Source organism: Sphaeramia orbicularis, chromosome 17, assembly GCF_902148855.1.
Source record: "Sphaeramia orbicularis chromosome 17, fSphaOr1.1, whole genome shotgun sequence".
In the NCBI taxonomy this organism is placed as follows: domain Eukaryota; kingdom Metazoa; phylum Chordata; class Actinopteri; order Kurtiformes; family Apogonidae; genus Sphaeramia; species Sphaeramia orbicularis.
The window spans coordinates 29,642,769-29,659,012 of NC_043973.1; the positions used below are offsets into that span (position 1 = coordinate 29,642,769).

General features: G+C 38.2%; 1 protein-coding gene across 1 annotated transcript; it reads right to left on the minus strand.

Moving 5' to 3' along the window:
- Window positions 1–6,858: 6,858 nt before the first annotated feature.
- Window positions 6,859–14,461, minus strand: LOC115437700 (von Willebrand factor C domain-containing protein 2-like). Its single transcript, XM_030161011.1, has 4 exons — window positions 13,719–14,461; window positions 12,175–12,304; window positions 8,239–8,849; window positions 6,859–7,515 (listed from the first exon to the last, which is right to left on the minus strand). Exons 1-3 carry the CDS (start codon window positions 14,091–14,093, stop codon window positions 8,659–8,661), a joined length of 696 nt encoding a protein of 231 aa, XP_030016871.1. The 5' UTR covers window positions 14,094–14,461; the 3' UTR covers window positions 6,859–7,515; window positions 8,239–8,658.
- Window positions 14,462–16,244: the final 1,783 nt, after the last annotated feature.

The following is a 16,244-nucleotide window of genomic DNA, read 5'->3' on the forward strand; positions in this document are numbered from 1 at the left end:
CTGACGCCGATCGAATGACAAAAAATAAATAAATAAATAATAACAACAATAATAATAATAATAATAATAATAATGATAATAATAATATGGACGAATAAAACGAACGAAATGAATTAAAACAAAAGTTTTATTTTAAAATTGTTTTTTTTTTGTTCCCATAAAATAAAGTTATTTTGTTTGTGTCCTTTGCCTTTCTTTGTTTCTTTCTCCCCACCCCCCCTCGCGCTCCACTCTCTAACATATTTTGCCGCCGACACCCTAGGCCAATGTCCCTTTGGACAGTATATGCCGAACAAGCCCGCCAAGTACAGGATCAAGACGTGGGTAGCCTGCGACGCCAGATCCAGCTACGCTTGGAAAATGCAGGTTTACACCGAGAAGTCTGCAGCCGCCGGGGCCGCCGCCGCCTCCGCTGCGACGACGAAGACGACGCCGAAGGCGAAGAAGATGAAGGGCTCGGAAAAGGATCAGGATGTTCGATGTGACCGAGGGTCTGACGGGTCGTAACGTCACCTGCGACAATTTCTTCACTTCCTACGAGCTCGCCGCGAGGCTCCTCTGCAAGAGGAACAACACCCTGCTCGGCACGATCAGACAGAACAAGCCTGAGCTCCCGCGCGCCCTGGTCGACCTCCGGGGGAGACGGGTCCTCTCCTCCAAGTTCGCCTACACTCCCGATGTCGCGCTGGTGTCCTACGTGCCCAAGAAAAACAACTGTGGACGTCGGCGTCCGGCGCTCGGATGGGAAGCCTGCCGTCGTCTTGGACTACAGCGCCAACAAAGGCGGCGCGAACAACCTGGACAAAGTCGTCGGCGCCTACAGCTGCAGGAGGATGACCGCGCGCTGGCCCCTCGTGCTCTTCCACAACGTCGCTGACGTGTCCTGCTACAACGCCTTCATGATTTGGAGGGAGCTCAACCCCCACTGGATGGCCGGCAGGCGCAACAAGAGGAAAGTTTTTCTCGAGCAGCTGGGCAAGGCGCTCGTCACTCCGCTCGTGGAGGTGAAGGTTCACCTGCTGAGCGCCGAATCAGCAGCGTCGGTTGTTAAGGCCGTCAGGTTGGCGGCGGCGGCAGCAGAGGAGGCCAGGGACGCCAGAAGAGGAGGAGGAGGAGGAGGAGGAGGAGGAGGAGGAAAGGGGGTCGCAGCTTCTTCTTCTTCTTCTTCTACTTCTACTTCTACTACTACTTGTACTTGTTCTTCTTCTTCTTCTTCCCGTCCCGCGACGGATCCCGTTCCCGACAGCAAGAGGAAGAGGTGTCAGTTCTGCCCCTCCAAGAAGGACTGCAAAACGCGCAAAGTCTGCCGTCGCTGCCGGAGATACATATGCGGAGGTTGCGCCGTCCTGTACTGCCCGGCGTGCGACGAGTCCTGCTTGGCCCTGGAGCGCGGGTCCGTGTGACCCGAGTAAAGAGGACCGGGGTCCATGTGACCCCAAGTACAGAGGATCGGGGTCCGTGTGACCCCAAGTACAGAGGACCAGGGTCCGTGTGACCTGAGTACAGAGGACGACGACGGCGGGAAGAAAGAAAGAAAGAAAGAAAGAAAGAAAGAAAGAAAGAAAGAAAGAAAGAAAAGGATGCGAGGAGGCCGCGCTCTCCCGCGCTGACTTTGATACCGGGCTTTGTTTTGGAGAGTGGGTCTGTGCGACCCGGTCTCCGGGAAACGCTGCGTGTCCTTTGTGTGAATAAAGACCGTACCGTACTCGTTCTCTCTGTCTTTCTATTTTTTTGCTTTTATTTATTGGTATCTCAAAGTGTGTACAGCGAGGATTCGGTGTATAATTTCAGAACGAGAACACCGTCACGTCGTTACGATCACACGTCGTCCTCAGAGTCCTCAGAGTCTGAGAAGACCGCTCCGGAGGAGCCCCCCCCGGAGTCTTCTCATCCGTTAGCGTGACGGACTCGCGCTTGGCCTTGGAGCCCAAGCTCCACCGCGTCGGCCCCCTCCCTCTCCCCCGGCGCAGCGATGACTCGCGCTCGACCTTGGACCGCAGCGGGTCTGTGAGACCCGGCGCTAGGAGACGGGGCGTACGCTGAGTACCAAGGACAACGGGAGGGTTAAGCAAAAAAATGTTTTGGTCCAAAATCTCATTTTTTTTCATACCGTGCCCTTACGATTTTTCGTACCGGTGCTCAAGAATGACCCTTTTCATAGTGGTTTCAAACACTCTGAAATACCTCGCATTTGACTAATTGATGTCTTTGGGATTGTTTAGAAGTATTTTTAAGCAAAAAAATTTTCTGTCCACAATCTCATTTTTTTTCATTCCGTGCCCTTACGATTTTTTGTACTGGTCCTCGAAAATGACCCTCTTCTAAATGGTTTCAAACATTCTGAAATACCTCACATGTGACTAATTGATGCCTTTGGAAATGTTTAGAAGTATTTTTAAGCAAAAAAATTTTTGGTCCAATATCTCTTTTTTTTTTCATATGCACCCTTACGATTTTTCGTACCGGTGCTCAAAAATTACCCTCTTCATAGTGGTTTAAAAATGTCTTAAATACCTCACATGTGACTAATTGATGCCTTTGTGATTGTTTAGAAGTATTTTTAAACAAAAAAATTTTTGGTCCAAAATCTCATTTTTCTTCAAACCCTTACGATTTTTTTTTACCGGTGGTTGAAAATGACCCTCTTCAAAGTGGTTTCAAAATATCTGAAATACCTCATATGTGCCTAATTGATGCCTTTGTGATTGTTTAGAAGTATTTTTAAGCAAAAAAAGTTTTGGTCCAAAATCTTGTTTTTTTTCATACCGCGCCCTTATGATCTTTCATATTTAAGACATTTTGAAACTATTTTGAAGGGGTCTTATTTTTCACCACCGGTATGAAACATCGTAAGTGCACAGTATGAAAAAAGTAGATTTTGGTCCAAATATTTTTTTGCTTAAAAATACTTCTGAGCAATCCCAAAGGCATCAATTAGTCACATATGATGTATGTCAGGCTTCTTGAAACCATTTTTAAGGGGGTTATTTTTGACCACCGGTACGAAAAATTGTAAGGGTGCAGTATGAAAAAAAAAACGAGATTTTGGTCCAATTTTTTTTTTGCTTAAAAATACTTCTAACTAATCCCAATGGCATCAATTAGTCACATAGGAGCTACTTCAGACTTTTTGAAACCATTTTAAATGGGGAAAAATGTCCCCATACCACCGATACAAAAAATCTTTAGGGAACGGTATGAAAAAAATATGAGATTTTGGTCCAAAATACTTTTTGCTTAAAAATACTTATGAACAATCCTAAAGGCATCAATGAGTAACATATTATGTATTTCAGACTTTTTGATTCCATTTTTAAGAGGGTCATTTTTAACCACCTGCACGAACAATCTTAAGGGCGCGGTATGAAAATAATGAGATTTTTTTCCAAAATTTTTTTTTCTTTAAAATACTTATAAACAATCCCAAAGGCATCAATTAGTCACATTTGATGTTTTTCAGACATCTTGAAACCATTTTTAAGGGGGTCATTTTTGACCACTGGTACGAAAAATCGCAAGGGTGCGGTATGAAAAAAAACGAGATTTTGTTCCAAATTTTTTTTGCTTAAAAATACTTCCGACCAATCCCAAAGGCTTCAATTAGTCACATATGAGGTATTTCAGACTTGTTGAAACCATTTTTAAGGTTGTCATTTTTGACCACCGGTACGAAAAATCGTAAGGGGGGGGTATGTAGTCTGGAAAAAAAATGAGATTTTGGTCCAAAATTTGTTTTGCTTAAAAATACTTATAAACAATTAGAATGGCATCAATTAGTCACATATGAGGCATTTCAGCCATTTTTAAGCCATTTTTAAGGGGGTCATTTTTGACCACCAGAACAAAAACTCGTAAGGGGGGGGGGGGGTATGTAGTCTGGAAAAAAAATGAGATTTTGATCCAACTATTTTTTTGCTTACAAATACTTCTAAACAATCGCAAAGGCATCAATTAGTCACGTGTGAGGTATTTCAGGCTGTTTGAAACCATTTTTCTAGGGGGTCATTTTCGACCACCGACAGAGAAAATCATAAGGGGGGGTATGTGGTCCGTAAAAAAACGAGATTTTGGTCCAACTTTTTTTTTTTTTTGCTTAAAAATACTTCTAAATAATCAAAACTTAACAATAACAGTATAATAACCTAGAAATAATGACTCCAAATGTTGTTCTTGGTTTAATGTGAGAAAAATAATCTGACATTATGCCTCTAAACAATGACAACACCAATTTTTCTCTTTCATTTATTGCAAAGAACATTAAATTCTGATGTCCTTTAATAATAAAATGTCAATAACCTGAACAAATATGAACAACCTGGAATGTTGAAAGACAAATAAGTGCAATTAAAACAATATTCTGCCTGTTTTGATCCTTAGTAGATCTAATCTGTAATGCACATGTATAAATCATAAGTTGAGGCATAATATTGATAAAATTGTACTTTTTTTTCTTCAGAAATTTCAGTTTTTTTTCCAGTTATTCACATCTTTTTTGTGTTGGATAGAAATAGTTTCATTATTTAATGTTATTTTTTTTTGCACTAAAACATTTGGAGTAGTCATTATTTATAGGTTATTATGCTATTATTTTACTGGTCCAGCCCACTGGAGATCAAATTGGGCTGAATGTGGGCCCTGAAAGAAAATGAGTTTGACACCCCTGTTATAGATGAATAGATGCTTTTGGTCACCAGTGGTTGTTTGGGTCTTTATGGGTTAATAATATCGACAATGCTGGTCATCTGTTGCCATGACAACCAAAATAAACCTGTTTCTGCTCTATCTCTGTGGTTTCTGATGACACCACCAACTGGATTTATAACTTCTGACGACAGTTTTTGAATGTTTATTCCTTCCCTTCTGTTGCTGTTCTAACGTAATCCCGATGCTCCAGCACTTTTTCTTTCACTTCCATCCTTTTATTCTTGGTTTGCAGGAAGCACTGGTCCCAATCTGTCAGCGGAAAGGCCCTGCAGGGAAGTCAGGATGATATCGTCTCAGACAGAGGCCAAAACACAGCAAATTGTTTACTTAAAAATAAAGAAGAAACTCCAGAGTCAAAGATATAGAAGAGATATAAAAGATATTTTAATTTGGAATGTTTTGTTTTAGAGCTGGTGTGTATTACCAGCACAACGTACAGTATCACAATACACAGAGTGGGCGTGTGATTCGTATCAGTTCCCTTTTTGTTTGAGTCAGTAACTTGAACCTGCTTTTTCTCTTTGATTACATTGGTCAACAACAAATTTATTGTTGAAGTTTTTTGAGCTGATTTAGGATAATTTTGGTGTGCTGAATCCAAAAATCACATTAATTTTGCTCAATCAGGTCAACTTTCTGAACTATGCTACATATTGGCTTTTTAACATTTTTGCTTACATTTATGGGCATTTTCACACCATATGATACAAAATTCTTTCATATTTTTTGCAATAAATGAGTTCTGAAGATTTTACTTTTGCCAATTTATGATTAATGTTTTTTTTTAATATTACAGGTGAATGAAATGGCTTCGACTAGAAGATCTTGCAAAAATAAGCCTGATGTATTCTGCTACATCTGCGGTGAATACACCATTGTACCTAACAGGAATCCTGTTAGAAAATGATTTTTTTTTCTCTTAAAACCTACAGTCTACTCTCGTTAAACCGCCCGCCGTTATACCGCCATTTTCGCTCACCGCCGACCAAAACCATTGCACAAAAATCCCCAATGCATTATTCCATTAGCTACCGCCATTTCCACCTATCGCCATCGGCCAGCCCAGTTCCATGCACAAACAACACTTATACCATTGATTTCCCAACCGTTATACCGCCAGCGTGATTGCCATCGAGTACACATAAATTTTAACAATGCACTGAAACAAACGCGCCAGACGCTGATCGCGACAAGCTATGAGTAGGTCTACGGAACGGCCACCGTTCATTTATCGCAGAACACTCAGTAGGTCAGGATGTCGGGAAGAGGACGTGGGATTAAGCCAAAGCCTCAAGATGATGGGGTGTCATTTCCCGACACGGTATAATAATGCTTAAAATGTTTCCCCACTTTAAATGATCCCTTACAACATAACAGAATCAAGATTTATTTAGAAACGCAATTAGAACGGGTTAACGGAGGCAGCATAGACATCATATAGTAAAGACATGCACATTATGGACGCAACCCGTTGTAACGCCATTTTCGCTATACCGCCAATTTGGCCGTGAACGGAAGTTGGCGGTATAACAAGAGTAGACTGTATTTTGGGTGAGAACTATATAAAAAATCAACTGATAAAGTCACAAAAATATAATCAATTTTGTGAGAAGATCAAATTTTTCAAAATCAAATTAGCAAAAAAAAACCTGACCTGATTGAGAAAAACAGATGTCATTTTAGGATTTAGCGGTGCAAAATGGTCCTAATTCAGTTGAAAAAACCTAGACAACTTGCAAAAAACATTTTTTGTAACCCAGTGTTATACAGGGATTAAACTGACAGTCCTGGGAGTTGCATTTAGAGGTTAAATATGCTGTAGTATATGTATACAAATGTGCTAAATAAGAGTAAGATCCATCATGAAATGTCTTAAACAGTAAGTGGTAATCAGGTTTAACTCACATCCTTGTATTCAAAAGCCTCCCAGAGTATTAAAGCAGCAAAATAGTTCTGTCAACCTGTGATTTGTACGGCTATAATTCATGCAGCAGCAGCTTGGGTCTGTTATATGTAAAGTAAATCCATGCCAGCATAGGCTCATGCACACAAAAACACACAGACTGAGGCAGGATTACTTTTGGTTTTCACCAGTCCCTCATGATGAAAACATACTGAAACCTGCAGGATGTACCTATATAGAAAGACTTTTTCCAATTGAGTTTGAAAACAAAGAAAAAAAAAAAAACTTGTATAAAAGCCTTCACGGTCCGTCTGGTAGAAACTAATAAAGCAGTAAATTACAGGTTGTTTTCCCGCTCTACAGTGTACACGCACAAATAACATTCCATTAAATGAAACAGCGTTCTCAAATATTGCCTGTGTCTACAACTACTGTAGTCGTATGTTCAGCCACAGTCACATACATTATATTTCAATTAGCATGGAAATTGAGCTGCGGAATTTATGGAACAGTTACAAAAAGTTTATTGCTTTGCTAAGCCATTTCCTCGTCTAAATTGCATCACGGCCGTGCATATGTTTTTGGTATTGCATCAACCGTGTGACAGGTCAATTACAATTTCTTATCATCCAATAATCTCATTGGCTTTGTTGTGTTGGTACTTGTTTGTCAAAGCATAAGTCAAACAAAATACAATAATTTCTCTCTAAATAAACACACTAAGTCCAGCCAAGTCAACCTTAAAATGTAAAAAGGGTAACTGTCAGGAGTGGAGTCATGAGGGTCAGGTTTGCTTTAACTGGCCTGAGATTGTTTTAATTGGGTTCTTCTGTCGGACATAAACTGCAGGTATTTAAGGTCCTGGTAAGTTAATTGCAGAGTTTCAGTCATGTTTTCTCTTCTAATACCTTAACTCAGGGGTGTCAAACTCATGTTAGTTCAGGGGCCACATACAACCCAATATGACCTGCAGTGGGCCGGATGATTAAAATAATAACACAATAATACAAAAAATAATATCATTTCCAAAATTTGTATGTCTAATTTCTATGTTTTAGAGTGAAAAAGGTAAAATTATATTATCAAAATTTTTATATCCTTTAAAAAAATGTGGAAAAACATGAACAACCGTGACCAAAATCAAATTTATTACGAAAAAAAAAGTGCAATTTTAACAATTTATACTATTATTTGGCCTCAGCTTCTCATTTTCACATGTTCATTACAACTTACAGATCACAGTGGATCTACAAATACACAAAAAATTTACTAACAGGCAGAATATTGGTTAAATTCTACATACTTTTCTTAAGACATTTCAGGTTGTTCATATTTGTTTAGGTTTTTCACATTTTTTGTAAAAGGTTAGTTTGTTAACATTTTTGTGTAATTTCACTTTTTTTTTTACATTAAAACAAAGAGAAAAATTTGTGGTTTTCATTATTTATAGGTTATTATGATAGTATTTTACTGCTCTGACCCACTTCAGATGGAATTGACCTAAAATTATTTTGACATCCTTGACTGTTTATATCTTCAGTGTAATTTTTGTGTTTCACTAATTCATCCTAAGGGCCGGACTGGACCCATTGGCGGTCCGGTTTTGGGCCCCCGGGCCGCATGTTTGACACCCCTGCCTTAATTTATATCGCTTTCTATAACAATCTGTATTCTCTTATGTCTTATCTGTTCTTCTTAACACCATCTTGTACTTATTTGTAATATTCAAAACAAATAAGGTCTAATAGAAGCCCTGTAATGTCCTCCAATGTCTCATCAGTATTGCAGGGTGTATCACCCTTGTGAAATTACAGCTTATCAGTTCCGACGGGTTTTGGTGTTTTTAAAATGTCTTCTCAAGGCTTTTGTATGCGTCTGTTCCGCTGCAGATTTTTCATAGTTTCAGATAACCTTTTGTGTCTGGCTTTACTGCTGAAATACTCAACGGTACAGGGAGGATACAGCATTAGAAGATGTATAGCTGATTTGCTATCAGGTTTGTGTATTTCTTTTTTTTTTTCTTTCTGGGTAACAGATGGGTCTCTGCTGAATCAGTTCTGCTGGATGGACGATTGTTCCGGTGTGCAGTTTTTTAGACGGGAACAGGTGGCGAGACGGTTTCCCTCCCAGTAGCCTGCATCCTGGCCGTCATGGCAACGACACTTGGTGCAGGAGTCGACCCAGACGGGATCTCCCGCTGGAATCACCTGACTGCGGGAAGAATCAACGTAGCAGTTTGGACCTAAAGGTAAAAAAAAAAAAAGGTACATGTAATGACATTAAATATAAAGAGTCAGGAGAACATTTATTTACTCATTTCTACTTATAAATGTGTAATAATCTAAATAAAACAAAGTCAGTGCAAAGGGTGCAAAGGTACATTTTTCTAATACCATAATATAAGACGCCTTAGGTCAGTGGTTTCTAAATTTTTTGGGCTCATGACCCCATTTTAACCCTTTCATGCATGAATTATGAGAACCTTAGTTAAGATTTCTTTCTTGAGTGTTTTTTTTCTTCTTTAGGCATAAAAAAACAATGCAATTGAATTTTTTTTAAATGAGCCTATTTTTTATGGAGTTACAAAAATGTCCACTCAGCTGGACACCATGCATTTGATTTTTGAAACAAAGAAACATGTATTTAAAACGCACTATCAGAAAGTGATAAACTATGTGAAAACCATAAAATAAAAACATTTTTAAAGCCACTAATGCCATTTTATCACATTTTATCATACTCTAATACTAGTTGTTACTCAATTCATGGAGATAATATGCAAAATAATAATAATAATAATAATAATAATAATAATAATAATAATAAACTTTTTGATTAAGAAAACTGTTAATTACAGTCTAATAACAATTAGTAATTGATTTACACTAAAACATATTACTGCAGATCAGGTTTATCAAGAACAGCAAAGTTTTTTTTTTCCATTTTATTTATTTATTTAGACAAGGACAATGCACAATACACGTTAACCTTAAAAAGGAGCGCTATAGTGTTCCAGGTTCTAGCACTAGTGTTAATTTCCACCTGTAGTCCCTGAACAGGCTGATGTTCTCATTAAAAAACAGACATTAATAAAAACTAAAACATTAAAAAACAGTAAATAATGCATTTCTATAACTCCATCTATATAAAATATTCATTCACATTCAACCATTCACTCTTATTCGTCCCACTGCAGTCTGTCACACACATTAATGGTATGAATGTCAGTGCATGGGATGGTGCATGAGCGTCCACTGTGTCGTCTGATATGGAACTAAAACAACAAAACCCATGAATATACAAGAGAACAGCTGGAGAATAACTGTCCACTGGAGTGACCAGTATCCATGAAAGGGTTAACGTCACAAATTTCTAGAGACCCCAGACTTTTTTTTGCTGAAATTAATTTGTTTTTGATCATGTAATCGTTTGCTATACTATGCTGCAAATAAACATAAATTTAAGACGACATATAGTCTATATAATGTATATTATTATGGACAGAGGCAGTAAATCCAGGTGTAGATTACTGCACAAAGGGAGAATTTGATTTTCCTTGGTCAGGATATGTACAGTCAGTCCAGCTGTGATTTACAAGGCTGACAATTAATACTGAACAAACAAGAACTCAAACTATGAATTATGAAAGAGCTGCAGCATCTGAAACTGACCACAATGAACATTTGACAGATAAACAGAACCACAGTGCTGCAGTTTCAGCTTCACAGTTGGTCATGTCTTTTATGGATTGGGATTGTCTCTGTCAACTCACCATATATTTTTTATTAGTTGGGTCATTCCATATGAAATCAACAGATTTTAAGAAAATTTCCCACCTGACCCTCTCAGATTTTTCAAAATTTTTACATACTTATAGAACATTATATATGATGGGAAAATCCGAAATTTCAAGGCTTAATTGTAAATAGTCCCAAAGTTATGACCATTTGAAGTAGGTAGGGGGTACTCTAAAATTGCGACCAAAATTAAGACTTGACATTTTGGGCTATTTTCAGCCAAAAATGTCCATATTTAATTTGAACATTTAACACAGAAGGATTTATAGAAGCAAGTTGTGCTTGGTGTCAAAATTTGAAAATAAAAGACACCGTGTGAAAGGACAGGAATTTCCCTAAATTTTGACACCAAGCACAACTTGCTTCTATAAATCCTTCTATGTTAAATGTTCAAATTAAATATGGACGTTTTCGACCCCATATTTTAGCCATTTAATATTTTATGGCTAAAATATGGGATTTATAGAAGCCAGTTGTGCTTGGTGTCAAAATTTAGGTCACTTCCTGTCCTTTCACATGGTGTCTTTTATTTTGTGATCCTACCTATCCCACATGCTGATATTGACCTTTGAATCCGAAGGTCGGACAGATATTTTTGATTTTCAGCTGTTCATATATCACACATAACATAACATAGGACCTTCATTTTACACAGATCCATTCCCTAAGTAGCCAAGATATAGCACATACAATTTCTAATGAATATGATGATTAGTTTTTGTGTAATGAGTGGCCAAAAGTAGCATTTTAGAAATTTGCGATGGATAAAATCTCAAATTTGTCATTCTCTGTAACATGCAGTTATAAATTTTAAGTAAATATTTTCACATTTCTTGGGACTATAGATTCCTGTGAAATGATTCTGAAAATTTCAGACCTCTAGCTCTTGTTGTTCAGAAGTTATAGAAGCCTGAAAATAGCCAAAAATGTCAAGTCTATATTTTGGTCGCAATTTTAGGGTAGCCCCTACCTACTTAAAATGGTCATAACTTTGGAACTATTTACAATTAAGCCTTGAAATTTTGGATTTTTCCATCATATATAATATACTAGAAGTACGTAAAAAACTAGAAAAGTCTGAGAGGCTCAGGTGGGGACCACTTAATGAAATTATATGGCATGACCCAGTACGTTTTTATTTTTATCACTTACTAGAATTTTCAGGTGACCCCACGAAGACTCCCTACCCCAAGGTTGAAAAACACTGCCATAGGTGTTGCTTTGTATTTAACCCTTTCATGCATTGTGGTCACTACAGTGAACAGTTCTTCTCCAGCTGTTCTCTTGTATATTCATAGGTTTTGTTGTTTTAGTTCCATATGAGCCAACACAGTGCACACTTATGCAACATCCCATAATACACTGCAATTCATACCATTACTGTAACTTTACTGTTCTTGATAAACCTGATCTGCAGTAACATGTTTAAGTGTAAATCAGTTGTTATTTGTTAGACAAAAAGAGTTGTTTTTTGCATATTATGAGGTAATAATTAGCATTAGAGTATGGCAAAATGTGAGAAAACATCAAATTAGCAGCTTTAAAAATGTTTTTATTTCATTGTTTTCATTTTACTTTCTGATATTAGGTTTTAAATATATATTTCTTTACTTAAAAAATTAAATGCATGGACATTTTTGTAACTCCATGAAAAAAAAAAACTCAATCGCAATTTTTTTTTATGCCTAAGGAGGTATAAAAACACTCCAGAAAAAAAAATCTTGACTAAGGTTCTCATAATTCATGCATGAAAGGGTTAATGTGACTTACCCTCCCTGCACTCAGGACAGCATTTTCCTGGCTGGTAGACAGGGTTGACACATGGAGGAGGGGCGCAATCTGCAACCAGACAGCGAGCGATGCCATCAGTGTCACAGGTACACTGCTCACACTCTGATGGCTGAGAAAACACACACAAACAAACAGTTTTACAGCAAACAGTGAACATACATTATTAGTCTGTTCAAGTTCATGCAATCTAAGTGTTAATACACATCACAGTATCATGTCTCTAAGGAACCACTGTCCCAGCTTCTCAAAAGGGGGCGCCATTTACCTCTAAGTCCTTGCTGAGTACTCAAATTACATACATCTACTGTATAATGTGGTTAAGACTTGACAGAAAATATACAGATATGGATGTATAGTAGCATGTCTAGAACAATGACCACAGGTTTATACTACGTCATGAGTATATGGTTTGGTTTGTTTGGACAGACAAACACAATGATCAGCTGTTACAGGACAGAGTGGAATGTGCATTTAAAAGAAGAACAGTCTACTGAGTTCAGCTGCTGCTGGTGATTTTAGGAAGCAGATGGATAACACTGGTCTTAGTGTAGGCCCTTAAACAAACAAAGCCTCCCCCTGTATTTGTGTTACTTATTCAACTGACATGAAAACTGAAGGAAATAGGCTTAAAAATATTGAATCATAACAGAAAACAGGAAAAATAACTATATTATCCATCAGTGACACACACTTTTTGGACTTGTGACCCCTTGTAACAGGTTATGGTTTTAGTGTGGACTTGTTTTGTAAGGAAGGACAATAACAGCATTTTTACCCTTCTTTTTAATATGAAGTTGTATGTAAGTTATGGAAATCTGAGTATTTTTGCAGGAAACTGTGAATATATTAACTTTAACCCTTTCATGCATGAATTATGAGAACCTTAGTCTAGATTTTTTTTTTTTTTTTTTTTTTCCTGAGTGTTTTTATTCCTCTATAGGGATGAAAAAAACAATGTGATTGAAATTTTTTATGGACCTTTTTTTTTAATGGTGTTACAAAAATGTCCACTCAGCTGGACACCATGCATTTAATTTTTAAAGAAACATGTATTTAAAACCCATCATCAGAAAGTGAGAGATTGTGTGAAAACTATGAAATAAAAATATTTTTCATGCACCTAATCTGATGTTTCTTCACATTTTAACATACTCTAATACAAGTTATTACTCACTTTATGAAGATAATATGCAAAAAAAAAAAAAAAAAACTTTTAGAGTAAGAAAACTGTTAATTACAGTCTATTAACAATTACCAATTGATTTCCACTCAAACATGTTAGTGCAGATCAGGCTTATCAAGAACAAGCAAAGTTGCAGTAATTGTATGAATTACAGTGGAATGATGCACATGCCTTCACTGTGTTGGCTGATATGGAAATAAAACAACAAAACCATGAATATAGAAGAAAACAGATGTCCACTGTAGTGACCACTATGCATGAAAGGGTTAATTGGAACTGTGACATGCATTTTTGATCTGGAAGAACATTTGTGATGCATTTATAAGGTTCTCTGTCTCACCTGGAAGTTTTGTCCGAGTTCGTACACCACCCCTCGGTACTCACAGCCTATCTTCTCACACCTGGGGCAGCAGTCGGTGGGGTAGTGGCTGACATGGATGCATGCAGCCGGGAGGGAAGTGCACTCAGTGCGGGCACACGCAGAGCCTTCAGCGGTACACTCACATTGGGTACAGTGATCAGAGTCCAGAAAATACCATTCACCCACGTAGTATATACTACCGTTGGCCTCACAGGTGCTCTCATGCTGTCCGGCAACAGAGAAACTAAATCCTGCCTGTGCGCAAAGCAGCAGTGCCAAAACAGCCGTGCGTAATCTGCGCTCCAGGAAAAGGCGCTCACTGAAACCTTGAGCCATGACTTGTGTAAGTTTCATCCAAACAAAACGTAACCAAGGGCTGACAAAAACATCCACTGTATATCAGCTTGGTTTGGTAGATAGATTAAGTATGAAAATAGTCCGTTACATTGTTACTGCAAGTCAAACTCTTGGGCATTCCCTGTGCGCCTTCCACAGTGATCTGCAAAAGCTGTGCACACTCCTGCAAAGAGTCCGGAAAGGGGTGGAGGTAGGGGGCATAGCAGGGGAAAGGAACAGGCTATTGACTGCCTGTGAGAGTTCACAGGCCAGTCTCACAGCTAAAGTCTGTCCCACCCCCAATATATCATCTGGAAGTATATTACTCAAGACTTTTAAAAGAGCAGGTGGTCTGGTCTGCCAGCGATAGACTACAAAACCCAGAAAGCACTGCGACAATAGTTAGTTTTATTACTATTACATTACTTTTTATTTATAAGCACATAAGAACAAACTAAACATGTGGATTAACAGGGATTAAAAAAAAAAAAAAAATCCCTTCTGCTAACTTGTTGATGTTTTAGGGCAGATCTCGCGATATCACCCCTTAGCAACGGTACTGTTTCACCTGGATACAGCTCACCGATGAGTTAGTGGAAGCAGCTGAGGTAAACATTTTTGCATTTTTCCCAGCACTGAAAACTAGATTCACAGGCTTTACACAAGCTGTTGTTGGTTTGGTGGTCAGAATACTGTGTGAGGTAGACAGTTCATTTGTTAAAAAATATGAGGTTTGTGTTTTCCTGCTGGTTTAGAGTTACTGTTGCTAGTCCAGTTTTATGCTAACGTCTTATGCTAACACTGAAAACTATCTCAAATAGGTCAGTAACATGAGATTAGAACTGTTTCTATATTTATTAACATATCTATATTAGATATATTTTTTTAGTTTTCTTACTGTCCCTCAGTTGTATTTTGGATGAACACAGTGTTAAAATGGTTTATAATAAGACTGTATATTCTACAGTGCAAAGTACAATGAATTGTCAATGTGTTTATAATGTAGAAATGAACATTAAACTCATGCCATAAAATGAATGTAAAGAATTATTTGTAGTCCCTGTGTAATGCATGTTGACTTAGTTTTTCACTAAATGATTAATTTCCCTTTCTCTTTTTTGTTTTCCTTTTTATTGTCTCTTTCCACACAAGATGCCTATGCTGTTAAACAATGTCTGCTCCATGACTGAAAGCTGAATGTCTGTGTTCAATTAAAAACTAAAACTAGCTAAACAACAAATATTTGCACTCTAGCTGTTAGTGGTGAGAGTTCAGCTCATGCAATGAACAGTTTAACATTTTTCAGTCTTAATTGCAGTGTTTATTATTGTGTGACTGCAGTTGTATCCATTCTTTTCTGCCACTAGATTGCTACTCACATGCATTCTAACAATGGAGAGCCCTGGTCTGTCTCTGTGGAGCCTGATTAAGGAATATGTTACAGAGTCAGAGCTGCGAAAGATCCGTACAGCACTGGGCCAGTCTTTGATCGACATGTACACAGAGGTGCATTCTGAGGTGAGAGAGCCTTATGGCCGCAAATAAGATTCCGAGTTAAGTGTGGCAGTTAGTTAAGTCACACATTCCCCCTTCAGATTCTTTGGGTTGAGCTGGTTTTAATCCTTCAATTTTTCCCACTTCCTGTTGTCCTGATTGTTGTGTAATGAAAGAACTCAGTCAGAGGGTCTGTCTCCCACAGCAATGCCACCACACCACCTCAAAGAATTTCCTTTTGAGCAGTGTAAAAAAAAAAAAAAAAAAAAAAAGAAGACTCTCAGATAAGCATTCCTGGCCAAACATTTTAAGAACTCAGATGTTACATGGTGTAAGTAGGGTTGGCTACATACACTCATTAAGTGTTATTCCCAGACCCTCTAATAAAAATGAAATGTGGGTTAACTGGCACTTTGCCACAGTCAAGTCCAAATGAGAGCCAGACAGACATCAATATTTATTCAAGCCCAACAAAACTCTCGGCCTTTAAGCCTCTAGCATGGAAGCAGTCAGAAAGTTCTCCCTCAGCACTGCCAGGGTGACCTCACCCAAGAATGATCTGCAGCAGTGCTTGACATGGAAAAAACAAATGCCAGTACTCCCCTTATTCACATATTGGTGTGTGTGTCGACCGGTATCAACAAGTCATCAAGTATCACATCGAGCTGCTACAAT

Coding starts and splice junctions, on each gene's coding strand:
- LOC115437700 (XM_030161011.1), bottom strand. CDS start 14,093: ATGAAACTTACACAAGTCATGGCTCAAGGTTTCAGTGAGCGCCTTTTC. Junction 12,305..13,718: donor AACTCGGACAAAACTTCCAG/GTGAGACAGAGA, acceptor GTGTTTTCTCAG/CCATCAGAGTGTGAGCAGTG. Junction 8,850..12,174: donor CTGTCCTGAGTGCAGGGAGG/GTAAGTCACATT, acceptor TTTTACCTTTAG/GTCCAAACTGCTACGTTGAT.